This window comes from Haemorhous mexicanus, chromosome 5 (assembly GCF_027477595.1).
Source record: "Haemorhous mexicanus isolate bHaeMex1 chromosome 5, bHaeMex1.pri, whole genome shotgun sequence".
In the NCBI taxonomy this organism is placed as follows: domain Eukaryota; kingdom Metazoa; phylum Chordata; class Aves; order Passeriformes; family Fringillidae; genus Haemorhous; species Haemorhous mexicanus.
The window spans coordinates 74,777,135-74,799,106 of record NC_082345.1 but is presented as its reverse complement, the minus strand read 5'-3'; the positions used below and the strand labels follow the sequence as shown (position 1 = coordinate 74,799,106).

At 50.7% G+C, this 21,972-nt stretch overlaps 1 protein-coding gene across 2 annotated transcripts in view; it reads right to left on the bottom strand.

Moving 5' to 3' along the window:
• The window catches only part of TASOR2 (transcription activation suppressor family member 2), a 45,716-nt gene that overhangs the window by 10,417 nt on the left and 13,327 nt on the right, over positions 1–21,972 (bottom strand). For both annotated transcript variants that reach the window (XM_059847596.1, XM_059847595.1), the window contains exons 4-17: positions 19,919–19,991; positions 18,141–18,232; positions 17,208–17,300; positions 13,409–13,533; positions 12,594–12,613; positions 11,837–11,957; positions 10,279–10,379; positions 9,727–9,830; positions 7,299–7,371; positions 6,784–6,858; positions 4,644–5,414; positions 4,046–4,282; positions 2,312–3,146; positions 421–961 (exon numbers count right to left, since the gene is read on the bottom strand). In XM_059847596.1, coding sequence (XP_059703579.1) covers positions 421–961; positions 2,312–3,146; positions 4,046–4,282; positions 4,644–5,414; positions 6,784–6,858; positions 7,299–7,371; positions 9,727–9,830; positions 10,279–10,379; positions 11,837–11,957; positions 12,594–12,613; positions 13,409–13,533; positions 17,208–17,300; positions 18,141–18,232; positions 19,919–19,991 — 3,261 coding nt within the window. The remainder of the gene's footprint in view (positions 1–420; positions 962–2,311; positions 3,147–4,045; positions 4,283–4,643; positions 5,415–6,783; positions 6,859–7,298; positions 7,372–9,726; positions 9,831–10,278; positions 10,380–11,836; positions 11,958–12,593; positions 12,614–13,408; positions 13,534–17,207; positions 17,301–18,140; positions 18,233–19,918; positions 19,992–21,972) is intronic.

The following is a 21,972-nucleotide window of genomic DNA, read 5'->3' as shown; positions in this document are numbered from 1 at the left end:
TTTTAGGAGGAAAATCTTGCTCTTCTAAGAGGAAAATCCTGCTCCTCTAAAAGGAACATCCTGCTCTTTTAGGAAGAAAATCTTACTCCTTTAAGAGGAAAATCCTGTTCTTCTAAGAGGAAAATCCTGTTCTCCTAAGAGGAAAATCCTGCTCCTTTAGGAGGAAAATCCGGTTCTTTTAAGGAGGAAATCCTGCTCCTTTAAGAGGAAAATCTTGCTCTTCTAAAAGGAACATCCTGCTCCTTTAGGAGGAAAATTCTGCTCTTTTAAGAGGAAAATCCTGCTCCTCTAAAAGGAACATCCTGCTCCTTTAGGAGGAAAATCCTGCTCCTCTAAAAGGAACATCCTGCTCCTTTAGGAGGAAAATCCTGCTCTTTTAAGAGGAAAACCTTCCCTGGAGCCCGCCCAGGCCGCACTCACCGCGGTGCCGCTGGAGACGTCGGGCGCGCTCTCCTCGGGAACGCCCTCGGGCTCCCCGCCTGCCCCATCCAGCTTTTCCCTGGAATGCTCCTGCAGGGAAAGGCTCTCGGGACAGCTGGTGGAGGAAGGCTCCTCCTCCTCCTCCCTGCAGGGCAGCTCCCCCGAGGAGGAGGACACCGTGCTGTCCACGGCTGCGGCAGCTCCGTCCGCGTCCGTCTGCGAGTCCGCGGGGCTCCTCTGGGGCTGGGAGCTGCCCTGGGAAGGGGTGCTGGGATCCAGGGAGCTGCTGGGAGTCTGGTCAGGATCCGAGCCCGAGTCTGCAGGACACGTCTCGAAGCCAAAGCAGTCCTGGCTGTCGTCGCTGAGCTCCAGGAAGCCACCGGAGCTGTTGATGGAGACGAATTTCCTGGGATTGCTGTGCTCCACCACCTTCCTGGAGCTGCTCAGGAGCTTGCTGGGCTTCCTGTAGAACAGGGCCACCCACATGTGCAGGATCAGCTTCATCCCTTCCACATCGTCGGGAAGGTCGGGATCCCAGGGCCTGGGAAGGGAAGCAAAGAGAGCCTGAACCATCCTCATCCTCCCCTGTTCAGCTCCAGGGAATTTATCCCTGAAGTTCATCCCTAAAATTCATCTCTGGGAATTCATCCCTGAAATCCATCCCTGGAGTTCATCCCTGAGAATTCATCCCTAAATTCATTCCTAGAGATCATCCCTGGAGTTCATCCCTGAAATTCATCTCTGGGAATTCATCCCTGAAATCCATCCCTAAAATTTATCCCTGGAGTTCATCCCTGAGAATTCATCCCTAAATTCATTCCTAGAGTTCATCCCTGGAGTTCATCCCTGGGAATTCATCCCTAAATCCATCCCTGGGAATTCATCCCTGGAGTTCATCCCTGAAAATTCATCCCTAAATTCATTCCTAGAGTACATCCCTGGAGTTCACCCCTGGGAATCCATCCCTGGAGTTCACCCCTGGCTCCCTGCAGGGCTCAGCCCCAAGGCAGAGGGGCACACACTGCTTCAAGCAGATTCCAGCTTTTTGTAGGAAGAAATAAAAACAGAGGAAATCCGAGCTCCAAGGGAGGGATGGAGGACTTGGGCTCGTGGCTTTAGGGACCAATTCCGGCTGCAGAGCCACGGGAATTGCAGAGCCATGGAATGGGTTGGGTGGGAAGGGACCTCAAAGCCCACCCAGTGCCACCCCTGCCATGGCAGGGACACCTCCCAGTGTCCCAGGCTGCTCCAGCCCCAGTGTCCAGCCTGGCCTGGGACACTCCAGGGATGCAGGGGCAGCCCCAGCTGCTCGGGCACTTCCAGCCCAGGCAGGAATTCCTCATTGCCCAGATCCCATCCATGCCTGCCCTCTGGCACTGGGAGCCATTCCCTGGCTCCTGTCCCTGCAGGCCTTGTCCCCAGTCCCTCTGCAGCTCTCCTGGAGCCCCTCCAGGCCCTGGAATGTGCTGGAAGCTCTCCCTGGAGCCTTCCCTTCTCCAGGTGAGCACCCCCAGCTCTCCCAGGCAGGCTCCAGCCCTGGAGCAGCTCCATGGATTCCTCTGGGCTCTCTCCAGCAGCTCCAGGTGCTGCTGCTGTGTCCCCAGGGCTGGGGCAGCTCTGCAGGTGGGGTCACACCTGGGAGGGTCAGAATTCCCCAATTCCCCCTTTTCCTGCTGCCCACCCCATGGATCACCCCAGGATGGGTGGAATTTTGGGTCCAGCACATGAGGCCAGGTCACATCCACTTTGCCCCTCACCAGCACCCCCAAACCCTCTTTTCCAAGACAACCCCAGCAACACAGGGAACAAACCCCAGGATTAAGGAACACTAAGGGTTAAGAGCACAGGAACCCCATTCCCAACCTGCTCCAGCCCCCCCAGGCTGACTTACCCATGCAGGGCACGGATGACAGTTTTCTCCAGGGAATCGTTGGTGTACCTGCTGTCCAGGTGGAAGAGATACTCCTCCTCCCAGCGGCACGTCACCTTCATGGAATTCCCACAGAGACTGACCGTGTGCCTCCTGGAGAACTCCTCCTTCCTCCTGGGAGAGCCCTGGCTGCGGGCGGGCTCGGCGCCGCTCTGCAGGTGCCGGAAGGGCAGCACCTTCCCAACCAAGGGGGCAGCCGGAGCACTCCTGGCGTTCCCTTTGGGATCTGGGGCTGCTTTGGGATCCTCGGGCATGGGGGAGGCGTAGGAGTGCTCGGCTGAGATGATGGAGTGGGAGTTCACCTCGCAGGCCTGCGGAGCTTGGCAGGGAGGAAAGGCCTGGAATACGGCGGGGATGGGAACCCCGCTGTCCCCCCAGAAAATTCCAGAGGTTTTTTCTCTGGGAGGAGAGGCCAGCTGGCTGGAATCTGTTTGCTCAGGAAGTGGCTGGGTCAGGGACACCTTGCTGGAGGAGGATTTTTTGCCCTGCTTGTCTGCCCTGTGGTATCTGTGGTCGGAGGCCACGCGCAGGGATTTGGGGTCGGAAGGGCTCTGCTGCTCCCAGGAATCCCCGGATTCCGCGGGGACCACCCCAGGATCCTTGGGAATAAAGGCAGGAAGGCAGGAGCCCAGGGCCAGGTCAGCCAGCAGGTTCAGGGCATGGGAGTCACTGTTGTCCCCTGGCAGGACAAAGGCAACGCTGGGAATTGCCAGGGGATGAACTTCCCTTGGGATTTCTGCTCCGGGGGGTTGGGACGAGGCTTCGCTGGGGAGCTCCGGGAGCAGCTCCTTCCTCTCTGGGGGAACAGGGAAAAATCCAGTTAGAGAGGGAAAATCAATCTAAAAAGAGGAAAAAAACATTTTTGGATTGGGGTTTTTTTACAGCCAAATTGGCTTTTTTTGGGGGATTTTTTGGGGTTTAGCAGGAGCCATCCCACAGGAGAGGTGCTGGATGCACTCTGGGTGCCCTAAAGGCAATGAGGGAATGTTGAATCATGGAATACTGGCAGGGAATTCAAGGATCATCATATTCCAACGCCATGGCTCATCCCATTATTGAGTGAGACACAAAATTGGGGTTTTTTACAGTCAAACTCAGGGGATGTTTGGGATTTTCTTGGGTTTAGCAGGAGCCATCCCACAGGAGAGGTGCTGGATGCACTCTGGGTGCTCCAAAGGCAGCGAGGGAATGCTGGATCATGGAATGCTGGATCATGGAATGCTTGCAGGGAATTTAAGGATCATCCCATTCCAACCCTATGGCTCATCCCATTATTGAGTGAGACACAAAACTGGTTTTTTTTTACAGCCAAACTGGCTTTTTTTGGGATTTTTTGGGATTTTTTGGGGTTTAGCAGGAGCCATCCCACAGGAGAGATGCTGGATGCACTCTGGGTGCCCTAAAGGCAGTGAGGGAATGTTGGATCAGGGAATGCTGGATCATGGAATGCTGGATCATGGAATGCTGGCAGGGAATTTAAGGATCATCCCATTCCAACCCCACGGCTCATCCCATTATCCCAATGGCCTTGGACACTTCCAGGGATCCAGGAGGATTCTCTGGGAATTCCATCCCAGAATTTCCCCTCTAGAATTTGACATTTTCCCTGTTTCAACCCAAATCCATTTGTTTCATCCTTGCCATTGGATGGCTCAGCTTTAAAAGGAATTTTTTCCCCAGGGAATTTTTTCTCACCACTCCCTTCCTGCTGCTTCTCCGAAGGTTCTGCTGCACTGTTTTCCACGTTTTTCTGCATTTTGCTTTTCCCTGGCTTTGTGCCACTCTCAGTGCCAGGAACCTTCTTTGTGTCCACATTTTCCAGGGTTTTTGGCCTCTTTGCCTCCACAGCAGGACCATTGGGAGCTGAGCTTTCCTTCTCAGCACCTTCACACTGGGGTTTGTGGACAATTTCTGCAGCCAGGACCTCTGCACCTGGGACAGGGAAAAGGAGGAGTTGATTTTAATTTGGGAATTCTTTGGGTTAAAAATTCAATGGGAAAAGGGAGGGATAGGGAGAAGGGGTTTTGGTGATTTTACTTCTCATTATCCTGATTCAATTGGGAATATAATTAATTTATTTCCAATTAAATCAGGATAATGAGAAGTAAGATCTGACCTGGAAGCAAAGGAAGTGACCTGGAAGCACCCAATTCCAGGCAGCTTCCCTGGGATAATTCCTGAGATTTATTTGGATGCTCCAGGCACTTGCAAAGTTCCTGGACGGCTCCCAGTGAACGCTGACCATCCCAGCTGGATGGAAGGAGGAAAGCAATCCCATTTTTAAAGCACTCACCTCTTTTCCTTCCGTGTGGCCACTGCAGATTGGCCAATTTCAGCATGGGCTCGTTGGAACTGCCCGTGGATCCCGGTTTTTTGGGACAGGAGGAAGCGACGTTGCTTTTTTTCTTGGCTGCCTCCCTGCTCCTGCTGCTGTTCCCCCCAGGACATGTTTGTGCCTTGAGGGGTGGCATGCTCTTCCCGAGGATCCTGCTGGATTTCCTCCTGAGCTCCCGGCCCCAGGGCTTGATGGGAGAGGTGACACTTTTCAGGAATCTCTCCGAAGCGAGACTGGGAAGCTCTCTATTATCCTGCATTATTCCTGTAGCTCTGGTGGAAGGAGGAGGATTTGGGGGCACGGAGGAGGAGAAGGAGGAGGAGGAATTCCCAGGACCAGCTCCCACTTTGCTGCCAGCCCCACTGAGACACTGCAAGGCTGCTGAGATTCCCAGGGTGAAGCTGCCGGGGTCGGAGAGGTAACGGCGCAGCCGGGCCAGGGATTGCTCCGAGAGCTTCTGGGCAGGGACAGCGTCCCCATCCTGCTCTGGAGAGGGGACAGGGCCACTGGGAACGTCACTGCTCTGCCCAGGGCTGCCCTGAGAGCTTCCCTGGAGCTCTGCATACTCCTGGAGGTGCTCCTGGATGCAGGGGCTGCCTGTGGCAGCGCAGGAGGAAGCGGCTGCTTTGCGCAGGGCGTAGCGGAGCCCCGGCAGGACGGAGGCGATTCGCAGGGAGATGGCGCTGCTGGCACCGCCCTCCTTCCTGTCCTTGGGCTCCTGCTCCTCCACTGGAGAGGAAAAGGAAAACGCTGTCACCCACCCAGCAAGGGGGGAACTCACTGAGGGGTTCCCATGGGGCAGGGAAACAGTGGAGGGAAGGAAATGGGGAAAGGAAATGGGAAAAGGAAAGGGGGAAAGGGGAAGGGGGAAAGGGGACAGGGGGAAAGGGACAGGGGGAAAAGGGACAGGGGGAAAAGGGACAGGGGGAAAAGGGACAGGGGGAAAAGGGAAAGGGGGAAAAGGGAAAGGGGGAAAGGGGGAAAGGGGAAGGGGAAAAGGGGAAAGGGGAAAAGGGGGAAGGGGAAAAGGGGGAAGGGGAAAAGGGGGAAGGGGAAAAGGGGGAAGGGGAAAAGGGGGAAGGGGAAAAGGGGGAAGGGGAAAAGGGGAAGAGGGAAAGGGGAAGGGGGAAAGGGGAAGGGGGAAAGGGGAAGGGGGAACGGGAAAGGGGGAACGGGAAAGGGGGAACGGGAAAGGGGGAAGGGGGAAAAGGGGAAGGGGGAAAAGGGGAAGGGGGAAAAGGGGAAGGGGGAAAAGGGGAAGGGGAAAAAGGGGAAGGGGAAAAAGGGGAAGGGGAAAAAGGGGAAGGGGAAAAAGGGGAAGGGGAAAAGGGGAAGGGGAAAAGGGGAAAAGGGGAAGGGGGAAAGGGGGAAAGGGGAAAGGGGGAAAGGGGGAAAGGGGGAAAGGGGGAAAGGGGGAAAGGGGGAAAGGGGGAAAGGGGGAAAGGGGGAAAGGGGGAAAGGGGAAAGGGGGAAAGGGGAAAGGGGGAAAGGGGAAAGGGGGAAAGGGGAAAGGGGGAAAGGGGAAAGGGGGAAAGGGGAAGGGGGAAAGGGGAAGGGGGAAAGGGGAAGGGGGAAAGGGGGAAAGGGGAAAGGGGAAAGGGGAAAGGGGAAAGGGGAAAGGGGAAAAGGGGAAAGGGGAAAGGGGAAAGGGGAAAGGGGGAAAGGGGAAAGGGGGAAAGGGGAAAGGGGGAAAGGGGCAAAGGGGAAAAGGAAATATTGAAGTAAAAAGCTCCAAAAATCAGCCTGCAAAAAGCTCAGCCCTGGGGAAATGTCCAAATGCTTTGAAGGGATCCCACCAAACATCCCAAACCTGCTCCTGATGGATCCCACCAAACATCCCAAACCTGCTCACGTGGATCCCACCAAACACCCCAAACCTGCTCCAGGGGGATCCCACCAAACATCCCAAACCTGCTCCTGATGGATCCCACCAAACACCCCAAACCTGCTCCAGGGGGATCCCACCACACATCCCAAACCTGCTCCCATGGATCCCACCAAACACCCCAACCCTGGAGCAGAAGATTCCGCTTTTGAAGAGCACGGGGCCCTTTGAGCCAGGACTCCAGCCTAAAGCTGAGCCTGGGGAGGCTCCTACCTCGGGGGCTCAGGGCCCGGGGGGAGCTGAACAGGAACAGGGCCAGCAGGCTGACGGGCTCCTTGGGCTCCAGGCCTGCAAAAACAGGGCTGGGGTCACAAGCCAGGCTTAGGGTGAGAAGCCAGGCTTGGGTTTAGAAACCAAGCATAATCTGAGAAACCAGGTTTAGTTTCAGAAACAAAATTTTTGCTAGGAAACCAGGTTTGGGTTCAGAAACCAGGTTTAGTTTAAAAAAACAGTTTCAGTTTGAGAAACCAGGATGAGTTTAAGAAACCAGGATGAGTTTAAGAAACCATGTTTAGTTTAAGAAACCATGTTTAGTTTAAGAAACCAGATTCAGTTTAAGAAACCAGGTTTTAAATAAGAAACCAGGATTAATTTAAGAAACCACGTTCAGTTTGAGAAACCAGGTTTGGGTTCAGAAACCAGGTTGAGTTTAAGAAACCAGGCTCAGTTTAGGTTCCTAAGCACCCAAATCCCAGCAGGAATTAAGCCCAGCCCAAGCCCAGCCTTACCATCCTCCCGTGCCAAGGCTGAGGACGTGAGCAGGATGAGAACTCCTTGGTCCTGTAAATATTTGATGATTGCCTGCAACAAACAGAGGAGAAAAAATCAAATTCTGCTCCTTCCGTGCCAGCTGGGATCAAAATATTCCTTGTTCAGGCATAAAATTACTTAAAATAAGGAAATATCTTTATCAAGCTGGCAGGAATTAATGAGGATTAATAATCCAACCCTGCCAGGAATCGCAGCCCAAAGGGGAAGGTTTTCCCAGAATCCTGGGAAAACAGAAAATTCCAGAATCCTGAAAAAAGACAGAATTCCAGCAGCCTGGGAAAACACAACATAAAAAAATATATATAAAACCATTATATATATATAATATTTTATTTATATATATATATATATATATAATGGTTATATTTTCTTTTTTAAGATTAAATTATTTAATTAAGAACTGATACCTAAACTATTTTTATTTTTAACTTAATACTTCATTTCTTGAAGCCTGCACTGCAGACTTTTCTGTTTAATTCTAAAATATTACTGAAACTTATGACAAGGAAGGTAAAGAAGAACAATTTGGTTTTGTCTTACCATCTTGATTTTGTTTTTTATATATTACTCTATTTAAAACTCTGAAGTTTTTTGCTTTGTGATATGATAGACTTTTAACTGGCTACACACTTGTAATTTTAGTGTGATTAATTAATTTTGGAAGGGTTTTTATGGCTTTGGATTATATGGAGTGGTCTCTTGGGAGCTAGAGTTTGTTTGTACAGGAAGTTGAAAAGGTTTGGTAGTTAGAACTGCAACAGAATAAAATGGAATAGAATGGAATAAAACAATGGAATGGAATGGAATGGAATGGAATGGAATGGAATAAATTGTAATAGAATGGAATGGAATGGAATAGAAGGGAATGGAATAGAATGGAATAAATTGGAATAGAATGGAATAAAATGGAATGGAATGGAATGGAATGGAATGGAATGGAATGGAATGGAATGGAATGGAATAAATTGGAATGGAATGGAATGGAATGGAATAAATTGGAATAGAATGGAATGGAATGGAATGGAATGGAATGGAATGGAATGGAATAAATTGGAATGGAATGGAATGGAATGGAATAAATTGGAATAGAATGGAATGAAATGGAATGGAATAGAATGGAATGGAATAAATTGGAATAGAATGGAATGGCATGGAATGGAATGGAATGAAGTAGAATGGAATAAATTGGAATAAATTGGAATAAATTGGAATAGAATGGAATGAAATGGAATGGAATGGAATGGAATAGAATGGAATAGAATGGAATGGAATAGAATGGAATGGAATAGAATGGAATGGAATAGAATGGAATGGAATAAATTGGAATAGAATGGAATGGCATGGAATGGAATGGAATAGAATGAAGTAGAATGGAATAAATTGGAATAAATTGGAATAAATTGGAATAGAATGGAATAGAATGGAATGAAATGGAATGGAATGGAAGTGTGGCTTTGGCGGCCCTGGGTGCTGAGTGATGTCAGGGCTTCACTCCCTCCTCATCTCCCTGGAGCCATCCTGTGATTCCTTTGGAATTCCTGCCTCTCACCCCTTCTCCTCTCTGCCCTGAGGCACCCAGAGCAGGAGCTGCTCTGCTGAATCCTGAATGTTTCCCTGGCAGTGCCCAGAGCTCCCCAGACTGTTGTGTTTTCCTGGAGGAGTGGGCACCAATCCAACCCTGAGTGCCTGGAATGGGATCAGGGCACTTCCTTCTCCTGGGAGCTGGAGCTGCATTCCCCCAGCTGAGGGACCAAGGCCCAAAGCTCAGGAGCTGCACCTGGAGCTGCAGGAATTTCTCTCCAGCTCCTGTGCACAAGTGGAACCCCAAAGTTTCCTGGGGGGATTGGTGAGCCTGGACCCCCTCAGACTCCTCCCGCTGCAGTTCCCAGATCCATTCCTCTCCTGATCTCTGCTCCTTGTGTCCATGGCTGGGCCATCCTGCAGGGATGGCTGCGACTCCTCTGAGTGGTTTTCCCCCTCCTGGGGCTGCCAGGCCAGGACCTGGCCTTGGAAATGAAGATTCCAAGCCCGATTCCAGCTCAGAGCCATGGGAGGATGGATGATCCCAGCCCTGGGTCTGCAGGAAGAGCAAAGCCCAAGCCCAGTCCCAGCAGGAGGGGACAGCTGTGGGTTTGTCCTGGGGACATCAGGCTCAAGTGTGCTGGAAAAAATAGAATATAAAAATATATCCCAAGGAAAAACCTCCAGAAATAATTCCCAGGTGTTGATCTTCAGGTGATGAAAACAAAAAAATCAATGTTTGAGAGCAACAAAGTAGGAAAATGACATTAAAAGCAGGGAAATTCATTCCATTCTGCATTAGCTGTGGATAAAGACACCAAAAATGTCATTTAAAGGCCACTTCCCCCCCAGAAAAACACTCACCAAGTCCCTCTCCTTCAGCTTTTCCACCAGCTGATCCATTCTGGACTGATCCTTATGGGATATTTCCACCTCGTAGAGACTGGAGTAAACACCCTGAAAGCAGACTGGGGGGAAAGGAAGGAGAAGAAAAGGAGAAGAAAATAGGAGAAGAAAGGAGGAGGAAGGAGAAGAAAAAGGAGAAGGAAGGAGGAGGAAGGAGGAGGAAGGAGGAGGAAGGAGGAGGAAGGAGGAGGAAGGAGGAGGAAGGAGGAGGAAGGAGGAGGAAGGAGGAGAAAGGAGGAGGAAGGAGGAGGAAGGAGGAGGAAGGAGGAGGAAGGAGGAGGAAGGAGGAGGAAGGAGGAGGAAGGAGAAGAAAAGGCAAGGAGAAGAAAGGCAGGGAGAAGAAAGGCAGGGAGAAGAAAGGAGAAGAAAAGGAGAAGAAAAGGAGAAGAAAAGGAGAAGAAAAGGAGAAGAAAGGATTTGGGCTTGGGCTGGTGATTGCCATGGACTGTGTCCCAGCAGGAGGGAGGGGGATTGCTGGGAGCACTGGGAATTGGGATATTTCACACCCACCTTCGTTCCTAGTGTAATTTTTTTTCCCAAATGCAGCTTCTGGCAGTTTTTTCTTCAAGTCAGACAATCCCATGACGTGTTTGATGTCCAGGCTGGGAGGTCTGGGGGGATAAAGCACAGGAATTTCAGGATGAAGGAGAGCTGGGAGTTCTGGGGAGACAAAAAAAGCTCTGGAAAAGGTGCAGCTTGCTCAGGATCCTGTGAGCAACTCCTGAAAATCCTCCAATCACAGATCCTGGGATGTTTAAAGCCAGGTTTGGAGCGATCTGATTTAGTGGGAGGAGTCAGAACTGAATTATTTTAGAGCATTTTTGTCTCCTCACCCATCTGTGACCCAGCACCACATTCCTGACTGCCCCGACATCCCAGCAGGAAAAGACAAAGACTGGCTTAGCCTGAGAAACCAGGTTTGGGTTAAAAAACCAGGTTTAGTTAAATGGGAAATCAAGTTTGGGTTAAGAAATCAGGTTTAGTTTGAGAAACCAGGTTCAGTGTGAGAAACCAGGCTTAGTTCAAGAAACCAGGTTCAGTTTGAGGAACCAGATTTGGGTTAAGGAATCAAGTTCAGTTTGAGAACCCAGGCTCAGAGTGTGACCCCAGACTCAGTGCACTAAGCCTGGCTCAGTTTGCTAAGCCCAGCCCCATTCACAGCTGGGCGGGCACGCTCCCCGCACAGTGCTAAGCCCGGCTCAGGGTGCTAAGCCCAGCCCAGCCCCATTCACAGCTGGGCGGGCACGCTCCCCGCACAGTGCTAAGCCCGGCTCAGGGTGCTAAGCCCAGCCCCACTCCCAGCTGGGCGGGCACGCTGCCCGCGCTGTGCTAAGCCCGGCTCAGGGTGCTAAGCCCAGCCCCACTCCCAGCTGGGCGGGCACGCTGCCCGCGCTGTGCTAAGCCCGGCTCAGGGTGCTAAGCCCAGCCCCACTCACAGCTGGGCGGGCACGCTGCCCGCACAGTGCTAAGCCTGGCTCAGTTTGCTAAGCCCAGCCCCACTCACAGCTGGGCGGGCACGCTCCCCGCGCTGTGCTAAGCCCGGCTCAGGGTGCTAAGCCCAGCCCCACTCCCAGCTGGGCGGGCACGCTCCCCGCGCAGTGCTAAGCCCGGCTCAGGGTGCTAAGCCCAGCCCAGCCCCACTCCCAGCTGGGCGGGCACGCTCCCCGAGCTGTGCTAAGCCCGGCTCAGGGCGCTAAGCCCAGCCCAGCCCAGCCCCACTCACAGCTGGGCGGGCACGCTGCCCGCACAGTGCTAAGCCTGGCTCAGTTTGCTAAGCCCAGCCCCACTCACAGCTGGGCGGGCACGCTCCCCGCGCTGTGCTAAGCCCGGCTCAGGGTGCTAAGCCCAGCCCCACTCCCAGCTGGGCAGGCACGCTCCCCGCGCTGTGCTAAGCCCGGCTCAGGGTGCTAAGCCCAGCCCCACTCCCAGCTGGGCGGGCACGCTGCCCGCGCAGTGCTAAGCCTGGCTCAGTTTGCTAAGCCCAGCCCCACTCCCAGCTGGGCGGGCACGCTCCCTGCGCTGTGCTAAGCCCGGCTCAGTTTGCTAAGCCCAGCCCAGCCCCACTCACAGCTGGGCGGGCACGCTGCCCGCGCAGTGGCGGCTCCTCAGGCCGATGGTGCAGAGGCGCCGCCCCCCGATGCACAGCTGGCCCCGCCACGGGCACGGCGCTGCCGACGGCGACCGCGGCTCTGCGCAGGAACGGGACACGGGAGAGGAGAGAGCAGCCCGTGGGGAAACCCACAAACCACCAACCCAAAGCCAAAACCCAAAGCCAAAACCCACAACCCCAAACCCAAAAACCCCAATCCCAAAAACCACCAACCCAAAAACCACAATCCCAAAAACCACCAACCCAAAGCCAAAATCCAAACCCAAACCCCACAACCTCAGACCCAAAACCACAACCCCTAAAACCCCAAACCCAACCCAAAAAACCACAAGCCCAAGCCTAAAAACCACAACCCCAAAAACCCCCAAACCCAACCCAAAAAACCACAAACCCAAGTCCAAAAACCACAACAACCCAAAACCCCCAAACCTAAAATCCACAAGCACAACCCCAAAAACCACAAGCCCAAACACTACAGCCTCAAACCCAAAAAACTCCAAACCCCAACCCCCAAAACCAAAACCCAAAAACCACAGCCCTAAAAACCCCAAACCCAAAAACCTCAAACCCAACCACAAACTCAAAAACCACAATCACAACCCCAAAAACCCCAACCCCCAGAACCCCAAACCCCAAAACCCCAACCCCCAAACCCCAAAAGCCTCAAACCCCAAAAGCCTCAAACCCACAAAGCCCAAACCCCAGCAGTTCTTACCTTGGTGGTTCTGCTCTGCTCTGGAGAGAGAGATCAATAAAAAAAGAAAACATTCAGAGATGGGAAAAGGAATAAAAGGGATAATTAGATATGGGAAAAGGAATAAAAGGAATATTCAGAGATGGGAAAAGTGGGAATAAAAGGAGAATTAGAGATGGGAAAAGCATAAAAGGGAATTTTAGAGATGGGAAAGGGAATGAAAAGGAACTTTACAGATGGAATAAAGAATAACAGGAATATTTAGATATGGGAAAAGGAATAAAAGGAATTTTAGAGATAGGAAAAGTGGGAATAAAAAGAATATTTAGATATGGGAAAAGAGGAAAGAAAAAGAGCATTGAGGTGTGGGAAAAGGAACAAAAGGAATTTTAGAGATGGAAAACGAATAAAAAGGAATATTAGGGATGGGAAAAGGAATAAAAGGAATATTCAGAGATGGGAAAAGGATAAAAAGAATATTCAGAGATGGGAAAAGAGGGAAGGAATTTTAGAGAGGGGAAAAGCCTAAAAGGGAATACTTAGATATGGGAAAAGGATAAAAGGAATATTAGTGGTGGGAAAAGGATAAAAGGAAAATTGATTCAGAGATGGGAAAAGGATAAAAATAAATATTTAGAGATTGTAAAAGGAAGAAAAGGAATATTTAGAGATGGAAAAAAAAAAGGAGTCTTAGAGACGGGAAAAGAGGGAAGAAAAGGAAAATATTCAGACATGGGAAAAACAGTGAAAGGAATTTCAGAGATGGAAAAGGGACAGAAGGACTGTTAGCTGGGCAAAAGGAGGGGAAGGAGTTGGAGGGCTCAGCGGCTCCTTACGGGCGCGGCGGGGCCGGCGCGGGCATCTCCCGGGGCGGGCGGTACTGGCAGGCCAGCAGCACGTAGGGACACACCTGGCGGGGCCGCTCGGCCGCTCCCGCCCCGCTCACCTCGTACACGTAGTACTGGGGAACAGGGAAACAGCCATGGGATACTGGGAAACAGCCATGGGATACTGGGGATAACGCACGGGGAATGGGAAACAGCCATGGGATACTGGGAAACAGCCATGGGATACTGGGGATAACCCACGGGGAGCTGGGGATAACCCATGGGATACTGGGAAACAGCCATGGGATACTGGGGATAACCCATGGGGAGCTGGGGATAACCCATGGGGAATGGGAAACAGCCATGGGATACTGGGGATAACCCATGGGATACTGGGAAACAGCCATGGGATACTGGGGATAACCCATGGGGAGCTGGGGATAACCCATGGGGTGCTGGGGATAACCCATGGGGAGCTGGGGATAACCCATGGGGAGCTGGGGATAAACCATGGGATACTGGGAAACAGCCATGAGATACTGGGGATAACCCACGGGGAGCTGGGGATAACCCATGGGGAGCTGGGGATAACCCATGGGGAATGGGAAACAGCCATGGGATACTGGGAAACAGCCATGGGATACTGGGGATAACCCATGGGGAGCTGGGGATAAACCATGGGGAATGGGAATTCACCCCGCTCACCTTGTACACATAGTACTGGGGAAACAGGGAAACAGCCATGGGATACTGGGGATAACCCATGGGATACTGGGGATAACCCATGGGATACTGGGGATAACCCATGGGGAGCTGGGGATAACCCATGGGGAATGGGAAACAGCCATGGGATACTGGGAAACAGCCATGGGATACTGGGAAACAGCCATGGGATACTGGGGATAACCCACGGGGAGCTGGGGATAACCCACGGGGAGCTGGGGATAATCCATGGGGAGCTGGGGATAATCCATGGGGAGCTGGGGATAAACCATGGGGAATGGGAAACAGCCATGGGATACTGGGAAACAGCCATGGGATACTGGGGATAACCCACGGGATACTGGGAAACAGCCATGGGATACTGGGGATAACGCACGGGGAATGGGAAACAGCCATGGGATACTGGGGATAACGCACGGGGAATGGGAAACAGCCATGGGATACTGGGGATAACCCATGGGGAGCTGGGGATAAACCATGGGGAATGGGAATTCACCCCGCTCACCTTGTACACATAGTACTGGGGAAACAGGGAAACAGCCATGGGATACTGGGGATAACCCATGGGATACTGGGAAACAGCCATGGGATACTGGGGATAACCCACGGGGAGCTGGGGATAACCCATGGGGAGCTGGGGATAACCCATGGGGAATGGGAAACAGCCATGGCATACTGGGAATCATCCATGGGATACTGGGAATAATCCATGGGGAATGGGAATTCATCCACGGGGAACAGGGAATTCACCCCGCTCACCTTGTACACATAGTACTGGGGAAACACAGGGAAACAGCCATGGGATACTGGGAATTCATCCATGGGATACTGGGAATTCATCCATGGGATACTGGGAATTCATCCATGGGATACTGGGAATTCATCCATGGGGAACTGCTAATAACCCATGGGGAATGGGGAATCAGCCATGGGATACTGGGAATTCATCCATGGGATACTGGGAATTCATCCATGGGATACTGGGAATTCATCCATGGGGAACTGCTAATAACCCATGGGGAATGGGGAATCAGCCATGGGATACTGGGAATTCATCCATGGGATACTGGGAATTCATCCATGGGATACTGGGAATTCATGGGAAACGGGGAATTCATCCATTGGGAATGGGGAATAACCCATGGGAATGAGGAATAACCCATGGGGAACTGGGAATAACCCATGGGGAACTGGAAATAACCCATGGGGAACACAGGGAATTCATTCATGGGAAACAGGGAATAACCCATGGGGAATGGGGAATTCATCCATGGCATCCTGGAAATAATCTGTGGGGAACTGGAAATTCATAAATGGGAAAACAGGGAATAATCCATGGGAAACACAGAGAAATAATCCATGGGAAACTGGGAAAAAACAGGGAATCATGGAATGGGAAAACAGGGAAATCACAGAATGGGGCACTGGGAAAAGGGCAGTCCATGGGAGAAAGGGAAATCCATGGAATGGGGGACTGGGAAAATGGAAATCCACGGAATGGGAAAAACAGGGAAATCATGGAATCTGGGACTGGGAAAAAGGGCAATCCCTGGGATGTGGGAGTGGGAAAAGGGAAATCCATGGGAAAAAGGGCAATCCATGGAATGTGGGAGTGAGAAAAGGGAAATCCATGGGAAAAAGGGCAATCCATGGAATGTGGGAGTGAGAAAAGGGAAATCCATGGGAAAAAGGGCAATCCATGGAATGTGGGAGTGGGAAAGGGCAGTTCCTGGGATGTGGGAGTGGGAAAAGGCAGTCCCTGGGATGTGGGAGGGGGAAAAGGACAATCCCTGGGATGTGGGAGTGGGAAAGGGCAATCCCTGGGAAAAAGGGCAATCCCTGGAATGTGGGAATGGGAATAGGGCAATCCCTGGGATGTGGGAGTGGGAAAAGGGAAATCCATGGGAAAAGGGCAATCCCTGGGCTGTGGGAGTGAGAAAAGGGAAATCCATGGGAAAAAGGGCAATCCCTGGGATGTGGGAGTGGGAGAGGGGCAATCCATGGGAAAAAGGGCAATCCCTGTAATGTGGGAGGGGGAAAGGGCAATCCCTGGGAAAAAGGGCAATCCCTGGGATGTGGGAGTGGGAAAAGGGCAATCCCTGGGATGTGGGAGTGGGAAAGGGCAATCCCTGGGAAAAAGGGCAATCCCTGGGATGTGGGAGTGGGAGAAGGCAAATCCATGGGAAAAAGGGCAATCCCTGGGATGTAGGAGTGGGAAAAGGGCAATCCATAGGAAAAAGGGCAATCCCTGGAATGTGGGAGTGGGAAAAGGGCAATCCCTGGGAAAAAGGGCAATCCCTGGAATGTGGGAGTGGGAAAAGGGAAATCCATGGGAAAAAGGGCAATTCATGGGATGTGGGAGTGGGAAAAGGGAAATCCCTGGGATCTGGGAGTGGGAAAGGGCAATCCCTGGGAAAAAAGGGCCATCCCTGGGATGTGGGAGTGGGAGAGGGGCAATCCCTGGGAAAAAGGGCAATCCCTGGAATCTGGGAGTGGGAAAGGGCAGTCCCTGGAAAAAGGGCCATCCCTGGAATGTGGGAGGGGGAAAGGGCAATCCCTGGGAAAAAGGGCAATCCCTGGAATCTGGGAGTGGGAAAAGGGCAATCCCTGGGAAAAAGGGCCATCCCTGGGATGTGGGAGTGGGAAAAGGTAAATCCCTGGGAAAAAGGGCCATCCCTGGGCTGTGGGAGTGGGAAAAGGGAAATCCCTGGGAAAAAGGGCCATCCCTGGGATGTGGGAGTGGGAAAAGGGAAATCCCTGGGAAAAAGGGCAATCCCTGGAATCTGGGAGTGGGAAAAGGGCAGTCCCTGGGAAAAAGGGCAATCCCTGGGATGTGGGAGTGGGAAAGGGCAATCCCTGGGAAAAAGGGCAATCCCTGGAATGTGGGAGTGGGAAAGGGAAATCCCTGGGAAAAAGGGCAATCCCTGGGATGTGGGAGGGGGAAAGGGAAATCCATAGGAAAAAGGGCAATCCCTGGAATGTGGGAGTGGGAAAGGGCAGTCCCTGGGAAAAAGGGCAATCCCTGGAATGTGGGAGGGGGAAAGGGCAGTCCCTGGATCCCCTGGCAAGGGCAGTCCCGGAGTACCTGGCTGCTCCCGCTGGACACGTGGCAGTCGTAGCCGGGCGAGGGACAGGTGGAGCTGCTGGGGGAGCTCTCAGGGATGGCTCTGACCTTGCCCTGCAGCAAAAACACATCCCAAGCTTGGAAACCCATGGAATCTATCCCAAAAATCCATCCCAAGAACGGAAATCCAAGGAAATATTCCCAAGAATGTGGTTTTTCCCCCATGCTGGAAGAGCGGGGTGAGGGCGGTGTGGTTGTGGTGTTCCAAAAATTCTGGTGGGTCTAGGGTGGGATGAGCCAGGGTGAGGAGGGGGTTTGGAGTCAGCTCCAGACAGGAGGAATGGGAAAAACAAATTAAAATTCCCAAAATTCCTGAGAATCCAAAATTGGAGTTTGAGTTTCCATCTCACTGGAATCGTGGGCAGTGAAATCTCCTTCAAAGAGAAATTTCCAGATTTGGGATTTGGGTTTGGAATCAGCTCCACAGAGAAGAAGGGGAAAAAAAAATCCTCAAACTTCCCAAAATTCCTAAAAGTCCAAGGAAAAATTGGAGCCTGGAGTTGGATTTTCCATCCCGTCAAATTTATGGGCAGCAAAATCTCAAAAGTTCAAATTTCAAAGAGAAATTTTTAATGTCAGACTCTGGGTTTGGAATCAGCCCCAGAGAGAAGGAAGGGGGAAAAAAATGCTCAAATTCCCCAAAAATCCTGAAATTCCAAGGAAAAACTGGAGTTTGATTTTCCATCCCACCAGAATTATGGGCAGCATTAAAAAAAAAAAAAAAAAAGAGAGAAAAAGAGAAATAAAAAGAGAAATCTCCAGTGGGAAGAGTTTGGGTTTGGAATCAGCCCCAGAGAAAAGGAAGGGGAAAAAAATTCCTTAAACTTCCCAAAATTCCAAGGAAAAATTGGATTCTGGAGTTTGATTTGTAGGCAATCAAGATTTGGGTTTTACCTTGATGAGTTTACAGATGACAATAAATCCTGATGTCCCTTGGTGCCAAGGGCTGGGGTGGAGGCAGTCGGAATATTTGGAAATATAAACCCCTGGAAAACAAAAAAAAAGGGAATTATTTGTTATCTGGGAAAGATATTCCCAAAAAAACTTGCAAATAGCCAGAAAAACGTGGAATTGTGGCTCCTTCAATTCCCTTTTTTGGATCTTCAGCACGAGAAAATGAGAAATATTCCCAGAAAATGAGAAATACTCCCAGAAAACGGAAAAATTCCAAGAAAATAGGAAAAATTCCCAGAAAATGAGAAAATATTCCAAGAAAATGAGAAATATTCCCAGAAAAATGAGAAATACTCCCAGAAAAATGAGAAATACTCCCAGAAAAATGAGAAATATTCCAAGAAAATCAGTTCTTGGGTAACAAAGGTTGTGAATATTCCCAGAAAATGAGACATATTCCCAGAAAATGAGAAATATTCCCAGAAAATTAAAAATAGTCCAAACCCATGAGAAATAATCTCAGAAAATGAGAAACATTCCCAGAAAATTGGAAATATTCCCAGGAAATGAGTTTTTGTGGGTGATAAAGGGTGTTAATATTCCCACAAAAATGAGAAATATTCCCAGAAAATCAATTTTGGGCTGACCAAGGCTGTTCATATTCCCAGGAAATGAAGAGCTGAAGGAATGCTGCCATTCCCTGGGAAAACCCCATCCTCACCTGGCTGAAAGAGCAGGAAAATGGGAATTTTCCAGGGATTTCTGCAGCAGGAATTCTGACCTTTGCCTTGGCTTTGGAAGGAGTTTATTCCCAAAATGAAAATTTGGAAGAGTTTCATTCCCAGAGTGGGAATTTAAAGGAGTTTTGAAGGAATTGCATTCCCAGAGTGGGTATTTGGAAGGAATTCAAAGGAATTTCATTTCCAGAGTGGGAATTTAGGAGGAATTTGAAGGAATTTATTCCCAAAATGCAAATTTGAAGGAGTTTTGAAGGAGTTTATTCCCAGAGTGGGAATTTGGAAGGAATTTGGAAGAGTTTCACTCCCAGAGTGGGAATTGGAAGGAATATGAAGGAGTTTTATTCCCAGAGTGGGAATTTAGGAGGAATTTCATTCCCAGAATGGGAATTTGGAAGGAATTTTTAAGAGTTTCATTCCCAGAGTGGGAATGTGAAGGAGTTTCATTCCCAGAATGGGAATTTAGGAGGAATTTGAAGGAATTGCATTCCCAGAGTGGGAACTGGAAGGAGTTTTGAAAGAATTTTATTCCCAAAATGTGAATTTGAAGGAATTGCATTCCCAGAATGGGAATTTAGAAGGAACTTCATTCCCAGAGTGGGAATTTGAAGGAGTTTGGAAGGAATTGGAAGGAGTTTCATTCCCAGTGTGGGAATTGGCAGGAATTGGAAGGAGTTTCACTCCCAGAGGGGGAATTGGCAGGAATTGGAAGGAGCTTCATTCCCAGAGTGGGAATTGGCAGGAATTGGAAGGAGTTTTTCATTCCCAGAGGGGGAATTGGCAGGAATTGGAAGGAGTTTCATTCCCAGAGTGGGAATTGGCAGGAATTGGAAGGAGTTTCATTCCCAGAGTGGGAATTGGCAGGAATTGGAAGGAGTTTCATTCCCAGAGGAGGAATTGGCAGGAATTGGAAGGAGTTTCATTCCCAGAGTGGGAATTGGCAGGAATTGGAAGGAGTTTCATTCCCAGAGTGGGAATTGGCAGGAATTGGAAGGAGTTTCATTCCCAGAGGGGGAATTCCCTTTCCAGGTGGGAAGTTACCTTTGGCAGGGTCCCCCAGGGTGGAGATGTTGCTGCTGTTGACACGGAGCCCGCTCTGACACACCTGCTGGGCCTGCAGGGAACAGGGAAAGGCCTCTTTTCCCACCTTTTCTCCAGGATTAACTTCCAGGAAATAATGAGGAATATGCCCAGGAAATGAGAAATTCCAAGTAATTCCAAATAATAATTGCAAATAATTCTGAATCATTCCACTGGCATCAAGGAAAATTCCTTTTTCTCCAATCAGATCCATCCCTAAAGTCCCTCAGGAGCCAAAGAATCCCAAATAATTCCAAATAACCCCAAATAATTCCAGAGATTTCCAAATAATCCCAAAGAATTCCAAAGAATCCCCAAAAAATTTTTAACAAATTCCAAAGAATTCCAGTGGCACAAAGGAAAATTCCTTCTTCTCCAATCAAATCCATCCCTAAAACCCTCCAGGAGCCAAAGAATTCCAAATAATTCCAAATATTTCCAAAGAATCCCAATGAATTCCATGTAATTCCAGTGGCACCAAGGAAAATTCCTTTTTCTCCAATCAGATCCATCCCTAAAACCTCCCAGGAGCCCAAAAACCCCAAACAACCCCAAATAACTCCAATAAGAATTCCAATAAGAATTTCAAATAAGAATTCCAATAAATCCCAAAGAATTCCAAATATTCCCAAAGAATCCCAGTGGCATCAAGGAAAATTCCTTTTTCTCAGATCCATCCCTACAACGCCCCAGGAGCCAAATAAATAATTGCAAATAATCCCAAATATTTCCAAATAATCCTAAAGAATCCCAAGTAATCCCACTGGCCCCAAGGAAAATTCCCTTTCCTCCCCTCAGAGCCATCCCAACCCCCCCAGGAGCTGCTCCAAGAGCCTTTCCCAGCAGGAATTCCCTGGGCAGATCCCCTGAGTGTGATGGGATAAAGGCAGGGACTGGATCCCAGATTTCCCCGGAATTCCCTGGGCAGATCTCCTGGTTGTGATGGGATAAAGGCAGGGACTGGATCCCAGATTTCCCCAGAATTCCCTGGGCAGATCTCCTGGCTGTGATGGGATAAAGGCAGGGACTGGATCCCAGATTTCCCCGGAATTCCCTGGGCAGATCTCCTGGCTGTGATGGGATAAAGGCAGGGACTGGATCCCAGATTTCCCTGGAATTCCCTGGGCAGATCTCCTGGCTGTGATGGGATAAAGGCAGGGACTGGATCCCAGATTTCCCTGGAATTCCCTGGGCAGATCTCCTGGCTGTGATGGGATAAAGGCAGGGACTGGATCCCAGATTTCCCCAGAATTCCCTGGGCAGATCTCCTGGCTGTGATGGGATAAAGGCAGGGACTGGATCCCAGCTTTCCCTGGAATTCCCTGGGCAGATCTCCTGGCTGTGATGGGATAAAGGCTGGGACTGGATCCCAGGTTTCCCTGGAATTCCCTGGGCAGATCTCCTGGCTGTGAGGGGATAAAGGCAGGGACTGGATCCCAGGTTTCCCTGGAATTCCCTGGGCAGATCTCCTGGCTGTGATGGGATAAAGGCAGGGACTGGATCCCAGCTTTCCCAGCAGGAATTCCCTGGGCAGATCTCCTGGCTGTGATGGGATAAAGGCAGGGACTGGATCCCAGATTTCCCAGCAGGAATTCCCTGGGCAGATCTCCTGGCTGTGATGGGATAAAGGCAGGGACTGGATCCCAGATTTCCCAGCAGGAATTCCCTGGGCAGATCTCCTGGCTGTGATGGGATAAAGGCAGGGACTGGATCCCAGCTTTCCCTGGAATTCCCAGGGCAGATCTCCTGGCTGTGATGGGATAAAGGCCGGGACTGGATCCCAGCTTTCCCTGGAATTCCCAGGGCAGATCTCCTGGCTGTGATGGGATAAAGGCAGGGACTGGATCCCAGCTTTCCCCAGAATTCCCAGGGCAGATCTCCTGGCTGTGATGGGATAAAGGCAGGGACTGGATCCCAGCTTTCCCTGGAATTCCCTGGGCAGATCTCCTGGCTGTGATGGGATAAAGGCAGGGACTGGATCCCAGATTTCCCAGCAGGAATTCCCTGGGCAGATC